This window comes from Bos grunniens, chromosome 9 (assembly GCF_055505025.1).
Source record: "Bos grunniens cultivar Pamir isolate PY7600 chromosome 9, Bosgru_T2T1.0, whole genome shotgun sequence".
Taxonomy (NCBI): Eukaryota; Metazoa; Chordata; class Mammalia; order Artiodactyla; family Bovidae; genus Bos; species Bos grunniens.
In genome coordinates, this window is record NC_141173.1 from 92,840,885 (window position 1) to 92,863,153 (window position 22,269).

Below are 22,269 nucleotides of genomic sequence, written 5' to 3' on the forward strand. Positions count from 1 at the left end.
CTCTTAGCGACCCCATGGACTGCAGCCTACCAGGCTCTCCGTCCATAGGATTTTCCAGGCAAGAGTACTGGAGTGGGGTGCCATTGCCTTCTCCGAATGGCATGCCTTAGGTAAAGATTTTCCAAATTGGAAATCAGAGATATCATGCTAGTGAGTTTGAGTTCTTTCTATTACTTTCTTCTCCTTCTTTAACAATTCACTTGGGCCATGTGAATGGCATGAATGGCATGAAGAGTGTTTAACAGATTTTTAAAATAATCATTTTTCAGTACGGAAAATTTTTCTAATATATATTTATAAATCAATTTTAACAGATGGGTTTAAACTATTCTTATTACTAATAGGGTATTTTAATTAGAAATAACATTTTTAAAACCTGTCATACTATTAAAATCCTTTATCACCTATCCTACGGCTGGAATTCAATGCCTAAATCTCCTAACAAGGTACAGGCCTACCCTATAGACAACTTTAGCAGGGTTTAAATTTTAAGTAAAACTACTATATATAAAATAACTGACAAGAACCTACTGTATAGCACAGGGAATGCTACTCAATATTCTGTAATGACTTACAGAGAATAGAATCCAAAAAAGAGTGGACGTACGTATAACTGATTGACTTTGCTGTACAGCAGAAGCTGTAACGTTATAAATTAATTACACTCCAATAAACACTTTTTAAAATTTTAAGTCAAGAAACAAAGTGGACATCTCCTTCCTTGACTCCATGCATCAAGCACCACCTGACCAAAATCACTGAGGAAACGGCAGCCCCGGGACCTGGTGTGAGCTTCTCTCCTGGGAAGCGGTGACCTCATCCCCTGTGGAGGCCTCGTCAGGTGTGTCTCAGTTTTCACTGTTCACAGAAGTCTTTGTTTGTCCTTTCTTTCAGTCCTGATCTTGTCTTCTTTCCCCAGCCTTTTGTTACTTGGTTTTCTACTGTGCAGAAATAGCTACAATTCTGACCGAGAGCCGTCGGGGTTTTCTGGGAGGACAGAGGTCGCAGCGACGTCATGGCCACAGCGGGTGTCCAGCTCCTGGCTTTCGCCCTGGCCTTATCTGGGGTCTCTGGAGTCCTCGCGGCCACGCTGCTACCCAACTGGAAGGTGAACATGGATGCGGGCTCCAACATCATCACGACCATCGAGCGGCTGGAAGGGCTGTGGATGGACTGCACGTGGTACAGCACCGGGATGTTCAGCTGCACTCTGAAGTACTCCGTCCTGGCCCTCCCCAGCCACGAGCAGGCCGCGAGGGCCGCCATGATCCTGGCCTGCATCCTGTCTGCAGTGGGGATCTGCACTTCCACAGTGGGGATGGAGTGCACTCGCTTAGGAGGGGACCCGGAAACCAAGAGGCATGCCTGTTTTGCTGGAGGAGTTTGTTTCCTGTCTGCAGGGACCTCTGGTTTAATACCAACTGTGTGGTACACAAAGGAGATCATAGCAAACTTTCTGGACTTGACGGTTCCACAAAGCAACAAACATGAGCCTGGAGGAGCTGTCTACCTTGGAATCATTTCGGCCGTGCTGCTGGTGATCTCCGGCATGATCTTCTGCACATCCTGTCTGAAGAAGAATTCGGGAGCTTTGCTCCACCCATGCAAGCAGCTGCCTGTCTCCACCGCACAGCCAGAGGACAGTTCGGCATACAGCATGAAGGACTATGTGTGAAGAACTGTGTGATGCACATGGAATTTTTAGGTGCCTGCTGTGACTTTTGTCTTTAAATACCAGAATTGTGCTTAACTTTCTCTACAAAGAATGTGAAATACTTTAAAAATGAAGTTTTTCAAAATGCTAGATTTTGTGTATATCTGTTTTACATTACTTTCCCATTATTATCATGTTTTACCTGAAGATTTATAAAAGAAACCGGTTCTGATTATATTAATAAGGCAATTATTTTACAGCCTTTTCTTCTTAAAGATAAACTGTTGATACATCTTACTGCTGCTGCTAAGTCACTTCAGTCGTGTCCGACTCTGTGCAACCCCATAGATAGCAGCCCACCAGGCTCCCCCTTCCCTGGGGTTCTCCAGGCAAGAGCACTGGAGTGGGCTGCCATTACATCTTACTAACCGGTATTTAATTGGACTTCATAAAAGAACTAAGTATAAAAAGCACCTTGTCCTGGTGTTAATTCAGGTATCATCTGCTTTTGCTATCTCTGCCTGACGACAGTAACTTACTTCTGTTTTCAAGCTCCATTGTATGACTGCACCTTACGCACAGAAGATGTCCACTTGTTTCAGAGGTGGCCCAAACCTCGAGTCCCCATCCACTGTGGCCTCCCGGCAGAGGACATTTTTTACACTTTAGGAAATATAATCTCCATACAATATGGCGTTCAAAGATTAGATGGAAATAAAGGAAATTGGTAAATGCTACCACAGCAAAGCAAAATCAAACTAAACCCAAACTGAAATCTCTAGGACTTTTAAAGCATTATGTATAAGCTAAGTGAAAACAAGAAGAATCTGTTTTAAAATGCTTATGAACTGCCCTCTTGTGGCTGCTAACAAGAGGACTCTCCAGATTAGGTTCATTTACCTCTAGCATTTTTGATTTGCCCCTATCATTTAATATCACACTGATTAGTATTTGAATGCTAAAGGTTACTTTCAAGTTGTCATTTTTTCTTAAGTTTGATTCATGTTAAAAACGTTTTTACAAATGAGGTGCTTCAATTAATGGTTATGAAAATGTTTTAAAGAATAAAGAATGCTTTAAAAGTTAGATTATCTTATATGTAATTCAAATATTTAAAGAAAATAAAAACTGGATTTTCCAATGTGCAAAAGAAACACCGCACACAGCTGTTTCTAATAATTTATTCATTTAAGCTTAGTTATTGTTCGTAACATAATGGTAAAGGGGGAAAGGCTACTTCATTATGCATTAATAGTGGGAAGTTATCTTTTATGTGAATAAGTTTGAATTGTGCATATGAAGTACAGACTAAAATATTTTACAGCTGTTTTATTTGATAGATCATTCTCTCCTGTATCATCATCAAAGATCTAAAATAAAGATATGATTTCACATGGGTATTAGGAATGCATTTATGTATATATTCCTTTTGAGTGGTCAAAATATCTTCTAAGCAAATGTCATCTGTATTTTTAGCTATATGACTTGAGAATATACTAACTTTATTGACTTTAAAGGATTTCCATCATAGCGTGTAATTTTGCAAAATTTGTTGCATATTTCTGTTTACCTCCAACAATTTTGTTCATTTCATTGTGTTTTATAAATAAAACGTATCATCTGCAAAAAAGCAATTTTGTTTCCTCCCTGGATTTATATTTATTGCTTATTTTACTCTTGAGTACATATGAAAGCATAACTAAGTTGAATTATAATTAAGCATAATTAAAATGGATTATAATTGTAAATACTTTTTTTTCTATTCAACACTTGTTTTATCTGATTTTTAAGGAGGACAATGCTGGTATTTTTCTAATTATAAAACTGACTTTTAATTTACACATTTTTCTTTTAGACTCATCCACTTCCAAAAAGCATTTGAGGCAATTTAAAATTAAACTGCTGGCCCAATACATACAAAAACCAAAAGATAAAGAAGACAGGCTAAAATCACAAAGAAAAGGAAGACAGGAATAATCCTGGTTTACAGTTGTTAAAGCAATTAAATATGAACTTTAGTTTTGAACTTCCCAGGTAACCAGGTCAGAGAAGGCCACATAAGGAATGTGACAGCTTTGTCTAGTGGCAGAAACCAGAGCTGTAGGTGGCACCATACCCCTAACCCCGCTCCCCCAGCTGTTGTGGGTACTGGATGCTAATGGCTCATGGATCAGGGGCTGACTCTACTGAAGGTCAGGGCACCACTGCTTCCAGGAGGTGGAGTCAGACTGACTAACAGTGGTACATCAAGGTACTCCCCTGTATCTTCTGTGGACTCATCCATTGACTAAGCTTAAGATTATTTTACCAGAGGTTGAGGCCTCAAGAGCTGCGGGCAAGTGCAGCTGAAAGCCTCTAAACTGCTGTTGTTCTCAAAGGTCACGTGTGGATGCCCCAAAGTGCTGACCTTTATGTCAGGGGTGTAACATCTTTAATTCATCTAAGATTGTACTGACACAATTTTATGCTTTCAATCTGTACTATGTTAGGGTGTTACTTGCTCCATATACCATACTTCTAAATAGACAAGATATAAATTATACGTCTTAAAAGTTATAATCCACATTACTTTATTAGGGTATTACAACTAGTCCATAAATAATTGTTTATAACCATAACAGTAAGCCTCCTGATGAAAGTGAAAGAAGAGTAAAAAAGTTGGCTTAAAACTCAACATTCAGAAAACTAAGATCATGGCATCCGGTCCCATCACTTCATGGCAAACAGATGGGGAAAGTGACAGACTTTATTTTTTGGGCTCCAAAATCACTGCAGATGGTGACTGAAGACATGAAATTAAAAGACCCTTGCTCCTTGGAAGAAAAGCTATGACCAACCTAGACAGCATGTTAAAAAGCAGAGGCATTACTTTGCCAACAAAGGTCCATCTAGTCAAGGCTATGGTTTTTCCAGTAGTCATGTATAGATGCGAGAGTTGGACTATAAAGAAAGCTGAGCGCCAAAGAATTGATGCATTTGAACTGTTGTGTTGGAGAAGACTCTTGAAGAGTCCCTTGGACTTCAGGTAGATCAAGCCAGTCCATCCTAAAGGAAATCAATCCTGAACATTCAAGGGAAGGCTGATGCTGAAGCTGAAACTCCAAAACTCTGGCCACCTGAAGTGAAGAACTGACTCACTGGAAAAGACTCTGATGCTGGGAAAGATTGAGGGCAGGAGGAGAAGCGGGCGACGGAGGATGAGATGGTTGGATGGCATCACCGACTCAATGGACATGAGTTTGAGCAAGCTCCAGGAGTTGGGGATGGACAGGGAGGCCTGGCGTGCTGCAGCTCATGGGGTCACAAAGAGTCGGACACGACTAAGTGACTGAACTGATAACAGTAAGATCTACCTTTAACTGTCTCCTTGTGTGAGCTACTCCTGTTAGGCACTGCATCTCGATTATTTCTATTCCTCACCAACAACACTAAGGGTGACATTACTACCCTGTTTGATGTATTAAAACTCAGCCTATTAACATGACCAAGTTCTCAGAACTAGGAGCACTGGAATTCCAGGAGGACCAGCTGACTTGAAAGCACTTCTAGCTCTTCTACCAGTGTCTCTGTCACATCAATCAGAAGGGCCTGCTGCAATTCTCAGATTGTATCTAAGTGTCTTTTCTGCTACCTTGGAGTATAGGACAGTGATGTGGAAAGGATGTTAAAGCAGATCCACAACCACAATTTATAACAGAAAAAAGGTGACATAAAATTTTGAGGGAATAGCTAATGGCTCAGGATTTCTCACACTTGAGTACGGCAGTCTCTCAGTATCTGTGGGGCACTGGTTCTAGGACCCCCATGGATTCCAAAAATCAAAGGACACTCAAGTAAGTCCCTTATACAATGTGGCACAGCATTCGCACAGATCCTACATACATCCTCCCAAATACTTTCAATCATCTCCGATTACTTATAATACCTAATACAAAGTAAATGGTATGTAAATAGATGACAATAAGTGGCAAATTCAAGCTTTCCTTTTTGGAATGTTCTGGAATTTTTTTCTATTTTTAATCTGGGTGTTGACTAAGTCTACCAATGTGGAACCATGGATATGGAGACTGACGACAATGTGCAGTCTAATTGAAAAAAATTACAGTGGAACCCCAGAAATGTATGGATTCTCAGGGGTTTTCAGATGCCAGCTTGAGAGACTTAAACTAATCTTATGTTCTCATGGAAGCATTTTTCAACTGTGAATCTGTACTGCAAAAGAGATTTTGTCTTCTAATTGGTAAAATAATGTTATTAACTCAGTGAAAGAAAAATACAAAATTATAAAAAATTCTAACTTAAAAATCCATTTACTACAAATTGTAAGAAAAATTAGAATAGACAAATTAGTCTAATTTTAAGAACCTAAGAGATTGTGTTTTCTGTAAATAGAAAAGAATTTGGGGTTCATACTTTGGGGACTGCGCTAGAGAAGTTAATGAGAGGGAAGAGTCTGGCAAGAGTGAGCCAGGTGTAGCTGTAATAGGTTTACAGCAGTGAAAGTTCTGTCATTAAAGCTTGATTTTGATTAAGTTAGTTAAAGACTGATTATTAGAAGGGTTAATCGATTCTCGCAGGAAAAATCCTAAGATGGTTGTAAGTAAGCCTTTCTTGTTATATCAAAAGAATTTCTCCAAATCTAATTCTTAGAATTTGATTAAGAACACGTATTGAATTTTAGTAAATTTCTTCTGAGCATATACAGAGAATTAACCTCCCCCTTTCAACTCTTTCAGGAATCTGCCTGCACCTCTATTTTAGCACTGAGCATATTTTGTCTATGTTGTGCTTGAGACGTTCTCTTCTTCTGTTTAGAAGGATTTAGCCAGCAGGACCGCCATATACTGTTATTTTTTATCAATTCTGTAAAAACTCTTCCCCTTTCTTATGAAAACGAATTCTTAAAGATTTGCTCAATGTTAACGATCAGTCAAATATTTTCTGGCTTTCCTCAGAGTACTCCTGATTTGCCCTAATATGGTAAAACTACTTTAGAGAAGTAGCATATTCTTTTACAACTAAAATTTAATCATCTGTTTCCTTTATAATAATACATTCTCTCTCCCTTGATTACCATTTGCTTAGGTTACAAATAAATTACCTACATGTATTATTTATAACACAATAAAAACTAAGCAAAGAAAACTTCTGCATGCTTAGTTTGCCAAAAAAGCAAACATCCTCAGTGGGGGAAAAAACAATCAAAGACACAGCTAGCTATTTTACAAATAATACTTTCATAAGGCCTTAGTCCTGGAGGGGAAAGTACTTTTAGTTAACTACATGCGTGTTCAGTCACTCAGTTGTGTCTGACTCTTTGCGACCCCATAGATTGCAGCCTACCAGGTTCCTCTATGGAATTTTCCAGGCAAGAATACTGGAGTGGGTTGCCATTTCCTTCTCCAGGGGATCTTCCTGAGTCAGGGGTCGAGCCCAGGTCTTCTGCATTGGCAGGTGGATTCCTCACCACTAAGTCACCTGCGAAGTGCTTTAATAAACTACATGTGGATCTTATCCTTTTAAATAAAAGACAAAGTTGATAATAACCTCCAAACACCATCAATTACTCTCAGCTAGGTAACTAAAACAAAGAAAAACCTTCCAGTAAAACACTCTAATACCCACTCTAAGAAACCTCTGGTAAAAAGCCTGAAGATTCTGGATGACAATGATAACCACCAATATAAAAGCCTAAAGTAAAGATCTTGGTTCCTGATATAACTGGGTCTTATACTATTGAAAGTCTTGTACACACACATATATATGCCTTATAAGAAGAGAGAAAGCTCTATGGTGACTTGGTCTTCATTACAGTGGCCACTTGTTCTAGGGCAAAAAATCCCTGAGAGCACCAATGTGTTAAATCTGATGAGCCAAAAGGTATCTTCAAACAAATTCTGTCTAGGATCTAAAAGGATCTATTATTTTGGAAGAAGTTATTTACAATGTCTGAAAGCTTGACATGCTGAAGGAAGGTAATACTGAGTTTGATTAAGAAAAAGATGACAATTAAGTCTGCTATAAAAGTGGAAGACGGACTGAATTCCTAAAGGTCCTGGAAAGCTTGGGTAACTGTGACTGACGTGGCAGAGGAAGTAGAAGCTGGCAGCAAAGGCCATGGAGATGCCTCAGATCATGATTCGGTAGGTACAAACAGGTCGAATGCTACTGGTCAGGGGCTCCATTCTAAACCAATAACATACACCTACACCTAAATCTAAAAACCACATAACACAATTTTTCATGATATCTACTTATATCAGTGAATGTCAAAGAATCCAAAGGAAGCTTTGCAAGACTTTATACTTGCGTTTCAACAAGAAGAAAACTGCTCCTCACTAGCTGTGAACTCCTGAAGGGAGATGTCTGATTTGTCATTCCTGTTACCACCACCTCTCTGCCTAGCTTAGGGCTTTTCATGCAGTTGGGGCTCAGTGTACCTTCAATGAAGAAATAAGATTTTATACTACATGTATGTCCTGCAGTAATTCATCCAGCAGTGGTTTTGTTAAACTAGACACTGGCTTATTGGTTTGTATTTCTGGCAAAGAAGCTTTGTTTCTGTACTTAGCTTTTATTCTTCTGTGATTAGCATATAATAGTCAGAGCCTAGTTTAATATCCAACTATTTTTCCACAGATGACTCATCACAAGTAAAGCTGTCAAAACAAAGTTTCTCCAAAAAGTGGGGGAAATCATTACAAATAAAAAACATTTGGATTCTGAGAGTGGCATCAGCACCTTGGCAGCAATGAGCCGCTTCTTTCAGTCCTCTCACAGCTCATCATTCGCACCAGACCAACCAGCAGACTTCCTGCGCTGCACAAAGGAGACAGGATCCTGGAGGGGGCTTTGGGCCTAAAGATGGTGGTGAGCCGACCCTACCCCCAGTGACTGATGGGGGCAGGGCTGGGGGAAGCAAAACTGGAGATTGAAATCCATGGCGGACATGCAGGGCACTGAGAACTTGTGGAGGTCAGCCAGACAAAGGGAGAACCAGGCACGCCACTGGAGCACAACAGAGACCAGCCTGGAGGCGAGGAGGAGGAACTCGAGGAGTCAGTCCCTCTCCCTGCCTAGGGCTGAGTTTTCATCAGGACAGTGAGAACTTGCCTCACAGAGGAGATGGAAAGAGAAAGGGGCGAGTGGCTGACCGCCCAGCTGTACAGGTTACAACTGGAGGGACCTGATTCTCTCCAGCAGCATCTGGATTTTTGAGAAACCTCTATGACTGAGGGGAGGGAGAGGAAAGGGAACGAGGCAGACGAGTATAACAGGGCAGGGAAGGTACTGTTACCTGCTGTCTGCCTTGGACCCCTGGAAGCATCCCCACTTGAGGGTGTCCTCACTGGGCTGTGAGCGTGCAAAGCCTCCAGCACTGAGCCCAAACCTCCCTCCACTCTGCCACCAGCTTTTCCTACAGCACTTTTTTTTTTTTTTTTAAAAACACTCCCCACCACTGCCCCCCATCCAGAGTGTAGCCCCAAAACCAGATCAGAAACAGACACCAAAAACCTGAGCTATAGCGCCACTGTTTGGAAAACAAGGGTTTCTATTACGTTTACCAAAGTAAACAAGTGTATTACTTTAAAAGCAACGGCAGAGGCACATTCCAGTCAAACACAATGAAAATCAGGGTAATACGGTATCACAAAAAGAAAAATGATTGTTCTCCAGTAACTAAACTCAAAGGCACAGGATACTGTAATCTAACTTATAAAGAATTGAAAATAGCTGTTATGATGAAACTCAATGGGCCACAAGTAAACTCAGAGCTTTCCCCTGGTGGCTCAGATGGTAAAGAATCTGCCTGTAATGCAGGAGAACCAGGTTCGATCCCTGGGTTGGAAAGATGCCCTGGAGAAGGAAACGGCAACCCATTCCAGTATTCTTGCCTGGAGAACTCCATGGACAGAGGAGCCTGGGGGGCCTACATCCAATGGGGTCACAATGAGTCAGATATGACTGAGTGACTGACACTTTCACTTTCAAACTCAGAAAGGCAATTTGATGAACTCAAGAATAAAATTAATGAACAGAATGAGGTCTTTATCAAAGAGACTGAAATTTTAAAAAATAACCCAATTCTGGAGCTGAAAAATTCAATGAATGAGATGAAAAATACATTAGAAAGCTTAAGAAAGGGCAGATCAGACTGAAAAATACATTAGAAAGCTTAAGAAAAATACATTAGAAAGCTTAAGAAAGGGCAGATAAGACTGAAGAAGGAATTAGGAACTTGAAAGGCGGGAATTTAGGAATGACTCAGGAGTGAGATAAAATTTTTAAAAGTGAAGAAACCCTGAGACCTATCAGGTATGAGGAGAAAGCCAAATATAAGAATAATCGATCTATGTTGAGGAGAAGAGAGCAGAGGGTATATTTAGAAAAATAATTGCTGACAGCTTCTCAAACCTGGGGAAAGAACCTAGCATACATGTCCAAGAAGCTAAAAGAACATCCTATCACCTCAATACAAAAGACCTTATCCAAGATACATTATAATGAAACTGTCAAAAATCAATGATAGAGAAAGAATCTTAAAGGCATGGGGTGGGGGCGTGGGGAGGAAGTAACCTACAAAGAAACTCTCTCTGAGCTAACAGCAGATTTCTCAGCAGAAATATTACAGGCCAGGAGAGAGTGGAATGACATATTCAAAGTGTTAAAAGATAAAAATCGCCAGCCAATTATCTGTCAAAGTTATCCTTCAAATATGAAGAAGAAATAAAGGCTTTCCCAGAAAACAAAAACTGAGGGAGTTCACACCACTATACCTCCTTGAAAGAAATGGTAAAAGGAATTCTTCAAACTGAAATAAGAATACATTATTTACTGACAATAAAAGTTCACAATACCCTGGAAAAGGTGAAAAATAGTCAGAATTAGAAAACTTTAACCCTATTAGAATGGTATGTTAACCACTTACTTATAGCATAAAGGCTTAAGGAAAGCTATTACAATTTCTCAATGAATTCAGAGCACTAAAAGAGAGAAATTGTGATAAAGATATATAAGCGGAAGAGTAAAAGGGTAGAATCTTTATAGACAAATAAAGATAAGGTGATATCAGCATAAGAAGAACCATTTTATTTGAGATTTTTTTAGGTAAGCCATATGTTAAACACAAAGCCAAACTCTAGAGTCATGAAAGATAGAAAAGGAAAGATTGAGTAAATGACTATGGAAACCCACCACATTAGAAAGATAGACAGACACAGAGAGGGAAAAAACAGTGTGATACAAAATAACCAGAAGGCATAAGGAAGAGAGCAGTGGTAAATCCTCTGTCAATAATCTAATATAAATGAACTGAATTCACCAATCAAAAAACACACAATGACTAGATGGATTAAAAAACAAAAAAAAACAAACCAACACTGCTCATGAAATACAAATCAAAACCACAATGAGGTATCATCTCACACTGGTCAGAATGGGCATCATCAAAAAGTCTACAAACAATAAATGCTGGAGAGGGTGAGGAGAAAAGGGAATCCTTGTACACTGTTGGTGGGAATGCAAACTGATACAACCACTATGGAGAACAGTATGGAGATTCTTAAAAAACCAGGAATAAAACTACAATAGAAACCAGCAATCCCACTACTGGGCACATACCCCCAGGAAACCAGAACTGAAGAAGATACCCAATGTTAACTGCAGCACTATGTACAACAGCTAGGACATGGAAGCAACCTAGATGTCCATTAGCAGATGACTGGATAAGGAAGTTGTGGTACACATACCCAATGGAATACTACTCAGCTATAAAAAAGAAAGGCATTTGAGTCAGTTCTAATGAGGTGGATGAACCTAGAGCCTATTATACTGAGTGAAGTCCGAAAGAGAAAGACAAATACCATATATTAACGCATATATATGGAATCTAGAAAGACGGTACCGAAAATCCTACGTACAGGGCAGCAAAGGAGACACAGACATAAAGAAAAGAATTTTGGACTCAGCAGGAGGAGGGGAGGGTGGGATGATTTGAGAAAAAAGAAACACATACCTTATCACAGGTGAAACAGGTAACCAGTGCGAGTTTGATGTATGAAGCAGGGCACCCAAAGCTGGTGCTCCATGACAACACAGGGGAGAGGGTGGGGACAGGCGAGGGAGGGAGGGTTCATGGATTCCCACAGCCAATTCACACTGATGTATGGCAGAACCATCACAGTAAAGTAATTATCCTCCAATTGAAATTAAAACAACAACAACAACAACAACAACTATATGCTACCTACAAGAAGCTCATTTCAACTCTAAAGACACACATAGGCTCAAAGTGTAGGGTTGGAAGTTGAAATCAAAAGAAAAGGGGCCGAGCCATTTGTGAATCAGGTAAGAGAGACTTCAAGCCAAAAACTGGTTAACAAGAGACAAACAAGGTTGTTACATAATGATAAAAGGGTCACTACATCTTTAAAATACTACAATAGTAAATATATATATACTCAACATTGGACTACTTTAATATATTAAGCAAATCCTAAGGGAGAAATAGATGACAACGCAGTTAAGAGTAACAAACTTCAATATGCCACTGTCAGCAACAGACAGATCATCCAGACAGAAAATCAACAATGAAATTGTTGGAATTAAATCGTACTCTAGAGTAAATGGACTTAAGCATATAAAGAACATTCCACACAACAGCAGAGAATACACATTCTTCAAATGCACACGGGACATTTTCTAGTATAGATCATGATAAGGCACAAATCTCAGAAAATTAAAGATGGAAATCACACCTATTATCTTTTCTCACCACAATGGTATTGAAAGTAGAAATCAACAAGAGGAAAGCTGGAAAATCTACAAGTATGTGGAAACTAAATAACAGACTTCTGAACAACCAACTGGTCAAAGAAGAAGTCAAAAGAGAAATAAATCTCACATAATAAATGAAAATACAACATATTGAAAAACTATGGAATGTAGCAAAAGCAGTTCTGAGATGTTTACAGCAATAAATACATATATTAAGAACTTAAAAAATCTCAAACAACCTAACTTTATACCTCAAGAAATTAGAAAAAGAACAAGGTTAGCAGAAGGAAATAAAGATCAGAGTGGAAATAAATGGAGTTTATTAAAAAATAAAAAAGCAAAACCAAAAGCTGGTTCTTTGAAAAATTAAAAGTGACAAACCTTTAGCCAGACTAAGAAAAAAGAAGACTCAGAATCAGAAATGAAAAAGGAGACATTACAACTGAGACTAAAGAAACACACAGGAACAGACAAGACAACCATGAACAAATTATATGCCAACAAATGAGACAACTCAGAGGAAACGGATACGTTCTTAGAAACATACAACCAACCAAGGCTGAATAAGGAAGAAACAGAAAATCTGAACAATGGCAAGCAGAAATTGAATCAGTAATCAAAAGCCTCCCAACACAGAAAACCCCAGGACCAGACGGCTTAACTAAAAAATTCTACCGTTCAAAGAAGAATTAACATCAATCCTTCTCAAACACTTCCGAAAAACTGTGGAGGAGGGGATATTTCCAAACTCATTCTATGAAAACAGCATTTACCTGAAAACAAGGCCAGATAAGGCTACCACAAGAAAACTGTAGACCAATATCCCTAATGAATACAGATGAAAAATTCTCACCAAAAATTAGCAAACCAAATTTGAGAACACAAAAGGATTATATACCATGATGATGTGGGACTCATTCCTGGGATGTAAAGATGATTCAACATATGCTAATCAATAAATGTAACACATGACACATCAATTAAATGAAAGAAAATCATGTGATGATCTCACTAGATGCAGAAAAGGCATTGGACAAAATACAACTTCAAGATGAAAACATTTATAGTAATGATAATACCACCATCAGGGTAACACATATAAACCTAGATGTTTGGTCATTCTGTTTAAGGAGAAGAAAAATCAGATTAAGAGCTAACTATCCACTCAGAAAAATTAGAGACACCAAGGGAACATTTCATGCAAAGATGGGCTCAATACAGGACAAAAATGGTATGGACCTAACAGAAACAGAAGATATTAAGAAAAGGTGGCAAGAATACACAGAAGAAATATACAAAAAAGATCTTCACGACCCAGATAATCATGATGGTGTGATCACTCACCTAGAGCCAGACATCCTGGAATGTGAAGTCAAAGTGGGCCTTAGGAAGCATCACTACGAACAAAGCCAGCAGAGGTGATGGAATTCCAGTTGAGCTATTTCAAATCCTAAAAGATGATGCTGTGAAAGTGCTGCACTCAATATGCCAGCAAATTTGGAAAACTCAGCAGTGGCCACAGGATTGGAAAAGGTCAGTTTTCATTCCAATCCCAAGGAAAGGTAAAGCCAAAGAGTGTTCAAACTACTGCACAATTCTCCAGGCAGGCTTCAATGGTATGAGAACCGTGAACTTCCAGATGTTCAAGCTGGTTTTAGAAAAGGCAGAGGAACCAGAAATCAAATTGCCAACATCCACTGGATCACCGAAAAAGCAAGAGAGTTCCAGAAAAACATCTATTTCTGCTTTATTGACTATGCCAAAGCCTTTGACTGTGTGGATCACAACAAACTGGAAAATTCTGAAAGAGATGGGAATACCAGACCACCTGATCTGCCTCCTGAGAAATCTGTATGCAGATCAGAAAGCAACAGTTAGAGCTGGACATGGAACAACAGACTGGTTCCAAATAGGAAAAGGAGTTCGTCAAGGCTGTGTATTGTTACCCTGCTTATTTAACTTACATGCAGAGCACATCTTGAGAAACGCTGCGCTGGATGAAGCACAAGCTGGAATCAAGATTGCTGGGCGAATTATCAATAACCTCAGATATGCAGATAATACCACCCTTAAGGCAGAAAACAAAGAACTAAAGAGCCTCTTGAAGAAAGTGAAAGAGGAGAGTGAAAGAGTGGCTTAAAGCTCAACATTCAGAAAACTAAGATCATGGCATCCAGTCCCATCACTTCATGGCAAATAGATGGGGAAACAGTGGAAACAGTGGCTGACTTTATTTTTGGGGGCTCCAAAATCACTGCAGATGGTTGACTGCAGCCATGAAATTCAAAGACACTTACTCCTTGGAAGGAAAGTTATGACCAACCTAGACAGCATATTAAAAAGCAGAGACATTACTTCTCCAACAAAGGTCCGTCTAGTCAAGGCTATGGTTTTTCCAGTAGTCATATATGGATGTGAGTGTTGGACTACAAAGAAGCTGAGCACCGAAGAATTGATGCTTTTGAAGTATGGTGTTGGCGAAGACTCTTGAGAGTCCCTTGGACTGCAAGGAGATCCAACCAGTTCATCCTAAAGGAAATCAGTCCTGAATATTCATTGGAAGGGCTGATGTTGAAGCTGAAACTCCAATACTTTGGCCACCTCATGTGAAGAGCTGACTTACTGGAAAAGACCCCGATGCTGGAAAAGATTGAAGGTGGAAGGAGAAGGGGATGACAGAGGATGAGATAGTTGGATGGCATCACTGACTCAATGGACATGAGTTTAACTAAACTCTGGGAGTTGGTGATGGACAGGGAGGCCTTACGTGCTGCAGTCCATGGGGTCGCAAAGAGTTAGATGCGACTGACCGACTGAACTGAACTGATCCACCACTGTGATTTTTATGGTTTTAGGAGAGGGAAGGAAAAAGTTATGGAACAGTTTGCATAGAAGATCAGATTCTAGCGATAATTTTCTATGACACATCCTCACACATCCTAGTCCTAGTATACTATACTGTTTAAAACAAATCATCAGAAACTCACCTCTGGTTTGGGCACAAAAGCCTGACCTGGAATTGTCAAGATGTGCTGAACGTCGCAGAGGTACTGGGCCATGATGGAGAGGCGACTTCGCTGTTTGCTTCCAGTAGTAGCTGTAAGTCTCTGCAGAAGGACAAAGAGGAATTTTGGCAAAAAACTCATTCATCATCTATGAACACCAGGTACATTGTTTTGAGGTAAATTTTAAAAGCATGGGCTATCTAACATGATATATAGCCAACACGGGGAACATTTTCCTTCGACACTAACTGAGGTACATCTATGAAGTATGAGTTATACACACAATGCACTTAAAAGAAATCAAATTAGAAAATTTCCCTACCACTGGCTATTGGGATTTTCAAGGTAGAAGATACTGTATGAAACAAGTAATCCATAAATATAGACAGGTGAAAACAGCAAGAATAATGAATTCAAGATGCTTCAGTTTTATGAACTACCCCAAAGTCTCAATGAACATTTCCAATGGTATGTCCTTTATTTAAATGTAATAAAACCATGAATATTTAGAACTCTTGAATTGGCTGATTTTGAGAACTTTTTTTTTTTAACAAAAAACTTATTTTCTTTTAAGCACCCAAACATTTTTATTTTAAAAGTAGACATATGTGAATTAACTCATAAATATATACAATTCAATCAACATCCCCAAAGGATTTTTAAAAAGAACTTTAAATTCCATATAAACATTATATGAAAAAGTAAAGGGCCAAGAATACCCCAGGGCACTCCAGAAGAACGTCAACAATGCGGGGCAGGGGGCTGCTCTGTGGAGGTGATATGGGGGCATTCACCTTACCAGATATCAAAATTAAGGCAGTATCATATTGTTAGAGGCACAAATATACCCATGGAACAAAAACCTCAGAGACCCAAGCACGTGTGGACTGCTAGAGGGAGGAGGATGGATCATTTGGTGACTGTGGTATAAGCAGGAATCGACAAAGAGGACTGTGTAGGCCCATATCTCATCAACCAAAAATAAATTCCAAGTGAATTAACAGTAAGTGAAAACTAAAATTTTAAAATTTTATGAGTAAATATCTATGACTCCCATGGCAGGAAGACTTTCTTAATAATGCAAAAGCAGTAGTCACAAAAGACTGATATATATTGTTCTACTTAAGAACTTTTTGTATAATGAAAACACTATAAAGATAGGTCACAGACTGAGAGAAGGTATTTGAAACTCTTATGTGACAAAGGATTTGCTGCTGCGTCGCTTCAGTCGTGTCTGACTCTGTCAGACCCCATAGACTGCAGCCCACCAGGCTTCTCGTCCCTGGGATTCTCCAGGCAAGAACACTGGAGTGGGTTGCCATTTCCTTCTCCAACGCATGAAAGTGAAAAGTGAAAGTGAAGTTGCTCAGTCGTGTCCGACTCTAGCGACCCCATGGACTGCAGCCTACCAGGCTCCTCTGTTCATGGGATTTTCTAGGCAAAAGAACTGGAGTGGGGTGCCATTGCCTTCTCCGGACAAAGGATTAGTGCTCAGAATATAGAAGAAACTCCTACAGATCAATAATCAAAAGATAAACTAATAGAAAATACGAAGAGAAACATTGTAGCAACCCAAACGAACTATAATCATAAACTAAGCTCAAGTAAATTACAGATCAGGGATATGCATATTAAAACCATTTTAGATACAATTTCATATTTCATGAAATAAAACTTACACACAGAGAAACGACTTAACAGAACCTAGTACTGGGGAGTACATGGAGCAATAGGAATTCTCATATGCTGCTAGTGAGTGGGAACTGGTACAAGCATTTTGGACTATAATCTGGCAATATACAGTAAAGCCAAAGTTGAGTAAACTGCTGTAATCCGTCAGGTTTACCTTTATGACTATATTCTAGAGACCTGCTTCGCAGGAGATATTTATAAGGATATTCACTGCAACACTGTATGTAGTATCCAAAAAACAAAGATCCATCAATAGGTGAATGAATAATTAAACTGTGGTAATTCTGACAATGGACTAAATAATATTTACAATGAATAACAAGGGTTTCCAACATAAATCCCCAAATAGAGCAAATAACTGACAGAAGACAGGTAGTGTGACTGCACTCACAGGAAAACGTCAGAAGATTATTTATCGTTTACTCTCCATGTGCATGTGTGTATCTATCTATATCTGCAGAGCAAGCAAAACATATTCATGGCAATACTGAGTATCGATTTTTAGACAGGTCAATTCACAGGAGGGAAAAAGGGGTTCCAAACATATTCATAATGTTTTATTTCTTTAAAAAGATATGAAAAATACGGTATGTTGGACAAAGCTGAGTGATGCATAAAATAATTCTACACTTATTTTTCTAAAATGCGGAGATGGCAATGGCACCCTACTCCAGTACTCTTGCCTGGAAAATCCCATGGACGGAGGAGCCTGGTAGGCTGCAGTCCATGAGGTCGCTAAGAGTCGGACATGACTGAGCGACTTCACTTTCACTTTTCACTTTCACGCATTGCAGAAGGAAATGGCAACCCACTCCAGTGTTCTTGCCTGGAGAATCCCAGGGATGGGGGAGCCTAGTGGGCTGCCGTCTATGGGGTCGCACAGAGTCGGACACGACTGAAGTGACTTACAGTTACAGTTTTCTAAAATGCATCCTGTTCCTAGAGCTCCCTGGACCTCTTCAGAATGACACAGAGTCAACATTGCAGATAGCAATGATTACTGGAATAATCCTGGGCCAAGTGTGCCTGTGGCATGCCTTACTACTCAACAGTCAGAGTTGGAGTGATTCTTTAAGTTCTATTTACTGGGCTGGGTGGTCTCCTTCCTGTTTCACTGTGTGTGTTAACCTCTAATAGTCCCTTTTACTTTGCTGCTTCTAACCAACCGTGGGCATGAAAATCATGTAATTTGACTTGTAAAAGCTTTTCCTTTAGTAAGATTTAAACACAGGCTTTAATATGAGATGCTGAGAAAATTTCCTATAGGCAAAGCTAACTGTAGATTTTATAGTACATTTTGTTACTCAGAAACCAGACCTCATCTCAGCCTTTTTTACTTTAATTTACCTGGCTCTTGTCTCTATTTGGACAGTTAAAATTACTGGGAAGTTAATTTCAGACAAGTGATACAGCATATACAACAAAATCAATTCTTTCTTAGTAAAACCAAGAATTGTACATATTCTCAAGCAAATAACAAAAAATAACAGAAGTACATATTTAAGTTAAAGAATAATCTCATGGATCAAATGGTCAAAAATATTTCTAGCCCTTCATAAAGGAAAATAAGAAACTTAATTTTACCAACGCCATAAGATTCAAATTTTCTAAAATGCATTGTATAAACTGGCACAATTCAAAGCAGTTGCGCAAAACTAAAATCTAGCATGAACGTAATCATAAAATTAGAAAATAAACCAAAAGAAATGCCTGAACTTAAATTTTTTCATCCTGGATTTTCTTCCAGTATTTTACTTTACATCTGAAAAGTATGTCCCCATTGATAAAAGGAAGAGAATTTAAAAATCACTTTAACCAAAAGCAAAACAGAGAGGCATGGAGGGAAACCTAATTCGCTATAAAGACACATTAAAGTATATTTCACTTAAGAATGGTATGTATCCACTTCTGCCAGGAGAAAGGAGTATCCTGACCCATGAATGTTACCCTCCTATCTCTGGGCTTCCCTGGTGGCCAGTGTGGGAGATGAGGGTTCCGTCTCTGGGCTGGGAAGATCCGCTGGAGGAGGGCATGACAAGCCACTCCAGTATTCTTGCCTGGGAAATTCCATGGACAGAGGAGCCTGGTGGGCTACGGTCCATGGACGCAGACATGGACTCAGTGACTAAACAACAACAATCCCATCTTTGCAACAAATACACAAAGGCTTTGGAGATGAAAACATGTCAATCTCATAACGTAGAAGAAAGCAGCACAAATACCTGTCCCTCATTTATTAAGGAAGAATTCAATCCACAGACCAGAAAGCTCTGCAAAAGACTTCATTAAACGCTAGCCTAAGAGTTCAATGTTTGATCCAACCACTCAAACATTTGATGTTTCTTTGATATATTACCGGTAAACCTATGAAAATTCAAACACCGTTACAAGATATATTTGAAGAGCAGAAGTTCAAGGAACCAAACCAGGTAATTTTTCAGTAAAAGGAAACCTCTAACCCTTGAGCTTTTAAAAAATTCTGATTGAGTGTAAGAAAAACAAGGGGTCAACGAATTCACAAGAACAGTTTTGTTTTTTTTCTATTCATGTAAAATAATTTTAAGTAGAAAAATTAGACTTATGCTTGAGAAACCACAGAGCCAAATATCAGGGACAATGAGAACTAGATAATTTATGGAAAGGCCATTCCCTTAACCAGCCATGGGCCCCTGGAGATGGTAGATGAAGAGGTTGATGCTGGACCCAGAAAGAAAAGACCGCAGATCCAGTCACACAAAGAACTGGAACATCATAATTTCAGCAGAAAACATGACCTCTGTTCAGGTTCAGTTTTCCCTGCAGCTAGCTCCACGACCTTCGGAAGACGTTAAACTATGTTGAGTCTCAGTTTCACCACCTGTAACGTGAGGTTAGATGAGATTTGTTAAGCTCTCATTTACTGCTACACGGTCTGATTCTATTTTATAAGCTGCAACTTTCAAGTGTCTACAAGCCCCTTAATGTGTATGAGCTGAATTCTTACATTTACACCCTGTCGTCTTAGAGAGAAAGGAACAAGACAAACACGCTCGTTTCTGCCCTGTAACTCACAAAGCAAGCCAAGCAAATCTTCTAAGTGCTTTCTGTGGCTAAAATTCAAAATGCAAATATGACAGTGTCAAGAACAAAGAGAGGGAAAACAGGAGAATGCGGCTATATAGTCTTCCACTGAAACTCTCACTTGCAAAATTGTGAAAATCAGTCAGAGGACCAGTGTTATCTATACTTTTAAAGCATTCCATAAATTATAGCCTGAATATAAACTCTTCTCAATATTCAAACTAACATTTAACTAAAATCAACTTTTTGTTAAAGAAAAATAACTGCATATGGTAAACTGGAAGCAACACTATTATTAATAACAAGTGACAATGAGTCATTGAAATGTTACTCCACCGCTTCAGCCTCTGTTCCTTTGCTCTTTCCCCCAAAAGAATGAGTATTTTTGCATTTCTATTGTGCTACTGAAGAGTAGAAATACCATAATAATCGTATCAGCTGAGGAAATAATCCAAGGACAAATTCAAAAGTTGAGAAAAGCAACAAAGAGAACTATTAGCGTGGCCTCAATTCAAAGCAACAGAAAAGCACTAATAAGAGTCACAAGATGACTAGGATCTCAGGAAAAAAAGGATGTCATCTTAAGAGTTTCTAATAAACACAAAAGGGTTCTACATTTTTGTGATGGATGTTATGGCCTAATACTCTAAAACGGAAATTTTCAACTTTGGTGGCTTTGACATTTTGGGCTAGTTAGTGCTGAGTAGTTCTTTGCTACGGGGACTGTCCTGTGCACTGAAGGACGTTTACCAGCTGCCCTGAACTCTATCCACTGGATGCCAGAAGCACCCCCAGCTGGGACAACCCAAAGTGTCCCGGGAGTGGGGGATGGGGCAAAACTGCTGTTGAAAACCAGCACCTCTGGAAGGGAACGTGGAGACAGAGGGATGGATGCAAGAAAAAATTTATTATAATACATTCATAAATTATTCGAGAGGAAGACACTGGAAGAGTTGAACTAAGGTAGTCATCCAGTGTCTACTTTCAGAGCAATTCTGATATTAAGTTGTATTGCTTTATTTTTTTTACAGAAACAACCATGAAGCTGACTAAAATACACAAAACAACAGGTTTTCTAAACTGGACACGATGCAGTAAGGGACTGTGATCACTGCCAGAAGAGAAAGGAGGTAAGTCTCAGGACTGCCCAGCTTACAGCTGCAGCACAAGGAGAGCAAAGAAACAGAGGCCAGAGAAGACCTGGAGTTCAGGAGACAGGCTGATGTTCTGGGAGGCCGAGGCAGCTAGAATCCGTGGGGCAGGCTGCTGGAGAAGTGGAACGCAGAGCTGGAGAGGTCTTAGGGAAAGGAGGTAGAGACAGGAAGGCAGTGAGTGGAGACACACTCTCTTTCAAGTCTTTGGCAGAGCAAGGATCTGCAAGGGGTGTATGAGGTTAACTCCTCAAGGCTAGGAAGGCTGGACAAAGTACCACTGGAAAGCTGTCGGACAAAATGGAGCTCATACAGGGCTGGAAATAGTCTGCATTCCCAACAGCTAAAGTAAAGAGCCCATGAAATACACAGGACACAGGGGGGCTTCCTCAGAAACACCATGGCTTAGTAGTAGGACTTAGCCCCTGATCAAAGGCTGCTTTGGACCCATCATAACAAAGCTTGAAAGGCAAACGTCAAACCAATTTGTAAGTACTTTATCTACGTGCCAGAACAAAACCCACTACTCAACCCTATACAACAAAATCTGACCCTTAACAACACTGGGAAAAAAAAAAACAACAAGCCTCACAATAGCCACTATTGTAACAAAAATTACCAGGCTTGAAAAGCAGAAAAATGGGACCCAGAACAAAGAGGGTGGGAAACATCAATTGGTAAACTAGTACAGAAATGACAGAGGCAGTGGAATTAGTAGGCAAAGATCTTAAAATAGCTATTACAAATATTATACATATGTATAAGGATGCCAAGAACAGCATAAACATGAGAAAAAGGGAAGATAGAATAAGACTCAAACGGAACTTTTAGAGATAAAAGTACAGAATCTGAAATGGAAAATACAATTATCAACAGATTAGACACTGCAGAAAAGAGTGGTAAATTTGAAGTGGCAAGCCTTATGTCCCAG

General features: G+C 39.4%; 2 protein-coding genes across 7 annotated transcripts in view; one reads left to right on the plus strand and one right to left on the minus strand.

The window, feature by feature from the left end:
• Positions 1-22,269, minus strand: part of TFB1M (transcription factor B1, mitochondrial) — a 69,620-nt gene that overhangs the window by 20,053 nt on the left and 27,298 nt on the right. For 4 of the 6 annotated variants that reach the window (XM_086318490.1, XM_086318493.1, XM_086318489.1 and 1 more), the window contains exon 5: positions 15,418-15,537. In XM_086318490.1, coding sequence (XP_086174616.1) covers positions 15,418-15,537 — 120 coding nt within the window. Of the gene's footprint in view, positions 1-2,819; positions 15,071-15,417; positions 15,538-19,641; positions 19,985-22,269 lie in introns of those variants that run through there. The other 2 variants (XM_086318492.1, XM_086318494.1) reach the window with 2 other exon arrangements.
• CLDN20 (claudin 20) lies at positions 1,016-3,284 on the plus strand. The gene has a single exon (XM_086318495.1). It carries the CDS (start codon positions 1,016-1,018, stop codon positions 1,673-1,675), a length of 660 nt encoding a protein of 219 aa, XP_086174621.1. The 3' UTR covers positions 1,676-3,284.

Bases quoted from the DNA above. Each gene is read 5' to 3' on its own strand.
- CLDN20 (XM_086318495.1), top strand. From the start codon at position 1,016: ATGGCCACAGCGGGTGTCCAGCTCCTGGCTTTCGCCCTGGCCTTATCT.